The sequence below is a fragment of the Callospermophilus lateralis genome, chromosome 2, assembly GCF_048772815.1.
Source record: "Callospermophilus lateralis isolate mCalLat2 chromosome 2, mCalLat2.hap1, whole genome shotgun sequence".
In the NCBI taxonomy this organism is placed as follows: Eukaryota; Metazoa; Chordata; class Mammalia; order Rodentia; family Sciuridae; genus Callospermophilus; species Callospermophilus lateralis.
This window is the reverse complement of record NC_135306.1, coordinates 196,802,900-196,810,491: the sequence shown is the minus strand read 5'-3', so window position 1 is coordinate 196,810,491 and position 7,592 is coordinate 196,802,900. Positions and strand designations below refer to the sequence as shown.

General features: G+C 36.9%; 1 protein-coding gene across 1 annotated transcript; it reads right to left on the bottom strand.

Moving 5' to 3' along the window:
• Positions 1 to 6,272: 6,272 nt before the first annotated feature.
• On the bottom strand, positions 6,273 to 7,235 carry LOC143390502 (olfactory receptor 9G4-like). Its single transcript, XM_076842879.2, has one exon. The coding sequence runs from the start codon at positions 7,233 to 7,235 to the stop codon at positions 6,273 to 6,275; it is 963 nt and encodes a 320-aa protein (XP_076698994.2).
• Positions 7,236 to 7,592: the final 357 nt, after the last annotated feature.

Sequence of the window (7,592 nt, the reverse complement as noted above, 5' to 3'; positions counted from 1 at the left end):
TACTCAGATTTTTTTTTTTTAATTAACTAGTGGAAAGAAACATTACTTTTAGTACATCTTCCTGGCTATTCATGTGTCTTTATAAAGGGAATTATTCTTATGAACAAAAGTGAACAATTGTATCAAGTTGTCAAAAGTCATCTAAATTTTACATCCATTTTCCAAAACAACTATCATAGGAGAATCCTGATTGGTTCTTCTTTATTGAATTATTAAATGACCACATACCAGATTCTAATAGCATAGCAGATGCATCTGAAACATTTATAAACTTGACTTTCCCTGACTTTAAATGTGACCATACCCACATTTTTCATCAACTCCTCTGAGTTTGACGAGGTGAAAATCCATGCTCAATTGAATAGCATTTTCAAATTCCATTAGGAATTACAAGAACAATTTCTTAATGTTTAGTGCCATTCTATAAAACATAGAAATACAAAATACTTTAGTTATGTTTAAATGGTTGCTGTGTATTTTCTTATTTTAAAGATATTTTCCATCGAAAAGGAACGCCACTTCTATACATTCTCAGTTTTTTTCTCAATTTTTTCTTTTTAATAAAGATCCTATAGTTTCCTAGAAGGCGTTTATATCTTTGACCTCATCAAGTCCTGAATGAGTTAAAAACCTATAAAATGTGTGACTCTGGGCTTGTGTTGTAAAAGAATTTACAAATTTACCATCACTGTGATCAAGGTTGAGGGTGGGGATAGAGTGAAAGAAATCCAAAATTTCAGGTATTCTGCAGAGCTCCTTATGAAGATTGCACTGGGTCTGGGTATTATTTGGTCCCCATTGCAGGGAGGGATTCATTTTGTCTTAAGAATAAGTATGGAGATCACCCAATGTTCTAGACTGACTCTTTACTTAAAATCTGTGACATCAGGAAGCATGACAGGTAAAATAGTATGTAAGAATTTTCTCCCATAAACACTGTATGAAAGCAATGAGCACGGAAGCGTAGACGTGCAGACTTGCAATGTGAATGTATAAGCAGGATAAATTCAGTGAACACACTAATAAATCATGCATAAGGGAATATATAATTTAATAACTAGACACGTGAAGAGTCCTTCGAGTCTACACCATTTCTAAAGGTGAGCAGCTAAAGAAGTGTCCAGAGAAGAAGGCTGTAATTTAGATCCTACACAGGAACTTGAACCAAATTGCCACATTGGTCTGAGATAGGGGTGATGGGTGGGTCATTTAAAATACAATCACAATGAAACAACAACAAAATGTGCCCTTTCTCTGAGTCAGTTTGTACTGACAGAAGTAGAAATAACCCAGCTTTCATCTCTCCAGACTGATTTCATTGGGTCTGTCCCATTATGGAGGAATCACTCATAAGTAAAAGAATAGTCAAGATGACAATCCTTGGACCTTGTTTCTGTCTTTCCCAGAAGTGTCTTCTGGCCCTGGTCCCTCACATGCTTTCTCTGAGCATCTCCAAGTTTCCCCTTTTTGTGTGTGGTTTTTAGCAATCCTGGAGTGCTCTGTGGGGCTCTTCCTTTATATTAGTTTTCCTCCATTTTAAGCTTGCTTGGGTAGATGAACACTAGATAACTGGAGGTAGGAGGTGGGCTTTAATCCTGTATTGACAGTGAAACAATCTAAGTCACCATGCACAGGAGACTTACAGAGTGCATAGAAAGTCAAACATTTTGTCTGTCACAGTATTTTTTATCCCTTTCTTTCTATACTTGGATATAAATCCTTGAAGATTCCAATTCAAAGCATCCTTAATGACTTAAACATTCTAGAAAACTCCTCTGCATCCATGCTCTTGTGGAAAGTCTACATAATTAAATTCCCTTTTCCCCCAAGTCAAGTGCCGTCCCAGGAGACTCTTGACACTGAGTGTAAATGTATAGTTATGGGAACACACTTGTGACTCTCTTCATATTCCCTATGATAGTTTCAATTAGAACAGCATCTCATATTAAACTTATCTATAGGCATTCCTGTTCTAATCGTAAAGACAATAGAGGACCATAATGCATTTAAGAAAGACAAGTGTGATTGCATTAGATAAAATGTTTGGAGGATTATCAGAACAGTTGCATAGAGAATGGATTAATAGAAGGATAAATCAGTGGACACTAACAAATCATGCATAAGGGATTATGTAAGTCAATAACTAGACATGTTGGCAGGAAAAATGGGCAAATTAAATAAGTCCTATAACAGGTAATTATTTTAGAAAGCAAGGCATTGCCTTGCAAGGTTGAGCAAGAAGTTGTTCAATCTCACCTTGATGCTACCTACACAAGTGATCCACAAATCCTCCCAGAAAGTGATGGCATATTATAGACACAGCACTGGTTTCTGCCTTTAGCATTTGGACCTAATCAATAGAAGCAGCTAAATCAGGCCAGATGAGGGAAAGAAAATGGTATAGATACAGATATAGATTTGATGTCAACTGCTATGGTCATGATGTACAAGGGTCCCTTGGTCATCAGCAGGGAAGTTTCGGGAAACATGCTGACTTACATTCACAGTGCATGTCAACTCATCTATCTGAGTAGTGGCAACTCCCCAGTAAATGCAAATATAAACAGAAGTGTGTGTGTGTGTGTGTGTGTGTATGTATGTATATATGATATATAGATGCAGTGTGTGTGTGTGTGTGTGTGTGTGTGTGTGTATATATGTATGTATATATGAACTTAGGATTTTTTTCTGGGATAGTGTATGACTTTTAAGATTCAATACAGTGTGAGAATCTCAGCCTGCCTCAGTCTCAGTTTCTGCAAACAAACTGACACCAAAGTTCTTTGCTTAGCCCTCCAAGGTTCAATGGTTGAATGGTAGTGAGAAACTCTCATAATTGTCATCTTTGAAGATAAATATTTATTTCTTCTTCAGCCTCCATTTTATTCTCTCCATTTTATTTTCCAAGAAAAAACAAAAACAAACAAACAAACAAACAAAACAAAACAAAACAAAAAAAACAACAACAACGTACTGTTTCTGCAGCTGGCTTGGACCTATCTAACTATAAAAAATGTTCAATTATAACTTCCATAGTGAAGACCTTCAATTCATCCCTCCACCCAAAAGAGATGAGTAGAAGGCAACACATGAGACACTGAACTCTGCAATGTTCAAGACTTTAATGAACACATTCACCTCTATATTTCTCTCAAGGATGTGGTATTGCATTTTCTTTGCTGCATTAACAGAGAATGTTTACAAGGAGAAATTTGGGGAACTTCTTTTGCACTTGAACATTTAATCAGTGATAATTCCTGTGCCAAAAGTGAAGGTAGGGAAATTAAATTAAATTGATTCTGTTTTATTTTTATCTCTACCCAATGTGATTTTTGCTTCTGGGTAAATAATGATCTGCTACATATTGGGAACCACTGAAGCATGCACTCGGGCCAGAATAATATTTCATATTGTTTTCTTTAGCCCAGTTGATGAGAAATCAGGAGCTTCTTAGTCCAAGAATTTCAATGATCAGAACAAGAGGGACTCCTGATGCAGCCCCAGTCCAAAGTTGAAAGCTGTCCATTTACAATCCAAAGGTGAAGAATATGCAGCTTAATGCTCAAGGATAAGGACATAGCCAAAAACAAAAACAAAAACAACTGCTCAAGAACAATCTAGCTTGTACACACTTGTAGACTTGTGGACTTTCTCCTTTTTCCACTTCTGTCTCCATCTGGATCCTCACCTTATTGGATGGTTTCCCCCCATTCAGGGCAGGCCTTCCTAACTCAGTTTGCTGACCAACATGCCAATCATCTCTGTAAACACTCTCACAGATACACTGAGAAGTGGGCTTTCCTCATTTCCTAGTCATCTCTCAACCCAAACAAGTTGACAATGAAGATTACCTGTTACATCCCTAGGTGATCTGTAATACCTGGGAATATGGCTCCAAGTCATTCATGTAAAGTCTTGGAGGAGGATGGATACATACACCTTGGCCAAGTTTGATGCCCTTTATTCAAGGATCCAATCCCTTGCAATCTGTGAAGTAACTCATCATAGGTTGGAGATTCAAACAAGGGTTTGTATTTGCCTCCTAGGACAAATTGTGCCAGTTTGTATCCAAACATCCAATCTAACAGCCATTTCTAAGATGTGATAAGTACCAAAGAAAGGATATCTTTGAAATATCTTCACAATATTCTCATTGCATTTTTTGAAAATGTGAATATTCACAAAGAGAACTAGTATCTCATTACTGGAAACCAAAATAGAACATTACATTAAGATTAAATCTATGGTAAGAAAAAATTTAATTCTCATATAAAAGCAAGAAACAATCAGGAAACATCAAGAAAAGAAACATTTTTTTTTTTTTTTAATCTTAAGGCATTTTGAAGTAGTAGAATGAAGAAGCATAATGAAACAATGATAATAAAAATTCATAGGAACATTTAGATATCTTTCAGTTTTATATCTTAGGTATATTTCAGTTTTATACTTTTTAATTGGTGTATTATAATTATACACAAGAGTGGGATTCATTACACCTTATTCCTGAAAACATGTAACAATATTTGTTCAATGTCATGTGGTCTCATTCCCCAGGAGCTTTCAGTTCCCTTCACTCCAGTGTTGGAGGATTTTAACCTGCTCAAATATTTGATATTATATTTAATATATATGTGTGTGTCACACACAGATATACACATATATATGAAGCACAATTAAATAGTCTTTAAAAATAGATATTTGAGATATTTTTATTTGCCTGAAACTGCTTGATCTTTAAACAAGAGTTGCATGAGAAATCTTGAAATTTTAAAATATAAAGCAGAATGTGCTTTTTAGAAAAAAAAATCATGAGCCTTAGGCAGGAACATATCTTGACATTGACTATAAAGATCACAATAATTTAACATCTAGAAGGCCTTCATTGGCTTAAGCTAGACATAGAAGTTCTCTGCATTTTTTTTTTTTTAATTTCTTTCATTCTTTTTTGGGGCGGGGGGGTATATTAGGGATTGAATTCAGGAGTACTTGACCTCTGAGCCACATCCAGAGCCCTATTTTGTATTATATTCAGAGACAGGTTATATTCAGAGACAGGGTCTCTGTGAGTTGCTTAGCATCTTTCTTCTGCTGGGGTTGACTTTGAACTCATAATCCTTCCTTTGCCTCTGCGATTACAGGCTTGTGCTACTGTGCCTAGATATTTCTACGTTTCTTGAAATCACATTTTCTACCCCTGCTCAAAGTTTGTTTTTTTTCAGTTGTAATTGGCATTTTTAAGGTATCATGGATGTATATGATAATTCATTCTTACTTGACTCGTTCATGTATTAAAAGGCTATTCTGTAGGTTAATCCTACTGTCCAAAAGATCTTTTTTTTCCTGTGGGGAAGTACACATATTTGTGTCGTATATTGCTTAAATATGCATTTTATTTCATTATTTGGGAACTATCTATGCATGCAAAGGGAAATGATGAAAAAAGGTCCAGACAAAAGAAGTTTATCTCTAAAAACAAAAATATACATTTCAATAATTTTGAATTAAAATTCATTTTTAGTTTGAAAACAAATTTTTAACCTTAGCTAGGATTATGTGTAAGCTGGCTGGCATACACTTAAGTTAACTTGGTCTCCTGGGTCTAAAATATCAGCGCCCAATTCCTCAAGCATATCTGTGCACGTGTATAAGTATGTTTCAGAGAAGTCATAGTGAAGGTGTACCCTGCTGTGTTGTGTGACCATATCCAAGAATGGATTATCATCATTTTACATGGAAACGAGAAACATATCACTTTCCTGTGAATATTCATAAAACTGAAATCCTATAAAATGTCCTAGAAAATGGACAGTCCTCTCCAAGGAAAACTGATCTGCTATCTATATCCAGTGGTATGGACACATTGAAAAAGAATTAATAATTATATGAACTTGAAATCCATTCCACTTTATCAATGTGGTTGTCAGCTTCCATCACTATAACAAATTCCTGATAAAATTAACTAATAACATATAAAGGTTATTTTGGCTGATAGTTTTGGATATTTTGCTCCATGGTTGATTGGCTCTGTTGCTTTGGGCCTGTGGTAACATCATGGCAGGAGGATTTGCTGGGGCAGAACTGTTCACCTCATGGCCAGAAAGAGAGAGAAAGAAAAAACCAGCACTCCTGAAAATAAAAGTGTGTTTTGACCAATATTTCATTCTTACAAGTATAAATTATGAAGTTTAATTGAACTGCAGACACTCATACAAACAATAATTTGTCTACAAAAACAATAATTTGCAAACTGCAAAAAAGGCATAAAATAAACCTCAAGCTTGTGGTCCTATGGACAGTATTGCTTTCCTGAAGGCCTCTTTGACATCTTTGTTTCTGATGCTATAGATGAGAGGGTTTAGCAATGGGTTGATGATGGTGTAGAAGAGGGCAGCCACTTTGTCTCTCTCCAGGGAGTAGCTGGAACTGGGCCTCGAGTATACAAAGAGCAAGGATCCATAGAAGAGCATGACAGAGACCAGGTGGGAAGCGCAGGTGGAGAATGCCTTGCGCCTTCCTGAGGCTGAACGGATCCTCAGGATGGCCAGGAGGATGTTGAAGTAGGAGACGAGGATGGCCAGAAGGCAGGAGAGGACAGTGAAGCCAACCATACTGGAAAGGATTATGACATAGACCCGAGTGTCTGTGCAGGACATTTTTACCAATGGAAGAACATCACATACAAAGTGGTCGATGACATTGTTACCACAGAAACTCAGGCGGAAGGTGTTGGCAGTGTGGGCTATGGCATTCAGAAAGCCTCCTATGTAGGATCCAGCAACAAGCCCAATGCAAACAGAAGCAGACATGGTGCCTGAATAAAGCAGTGGGTTACAAATTGCTGCATGGCGGTCATATGACATGGCTGCCAGGAGATAGCACTCAGTGTAGGCTGCCAAGCAGGAGAAGAAAAACTGAGCCCCACATCCAGCCAAGGAAATGCGCTTGTCTTCGGAGATACAGATAGCCAAAATTTTAGGGGTATATACAGAGGTGTACCAGAAATCCAAAAAAGACAGACTGCCAATCAAATAGTACATAGGTGTATGCAGCCGGGCATCAATCTTGATTAAGAAAACCAGGGTCATGTTCCCTGACAAGGTAAGCAAATAGATCACCAGAAATATTACAAACAGAATCAGCTGCCACTGGGGATCTGCTGAGATGCCCAACAAGATGAATTCATTCAGGACGGTGTGATTTCCTATTTCCATGTCCACAATGGGGAAAGCCTGCATATCATAAGGAGGGGGAAAAAACTTAGTGATAATTTCACTAAGAGAAATAAACAGAGTATCAGTTAAGTTTTAGAAGGCCTGTAGAGTTTTATTGTTTATTAGCTGGAATTTTAGGATTTAATTGGTGAATTAGGAACACTCAGATTTGAGTCAGATTTTGAAGTTGGAGCTTCCATTTTTTACTCTGTAATGTAGGTCCAATTTCTTATCAAAGAGGGGGAGATTAAAAAACTTAGAATTATTACTACTGGATTCTCATCAGGTTGTCTGAATGTGTGAAGAAGATTCACACATACACACACACACACACACACACACAAACACTCAGCCCTATGTTTGGTACACAGCCTTTATGCA

Excerpts from the sequence above, each read along its gene's own strand:
- LOC143390502 (XM_076842879.2), bottom strand. The coding sequence starts at position 7,235 with ATGCAGGCTTTCCCCATTGTGGACATGGAAATAGGAAATCACACCGTC.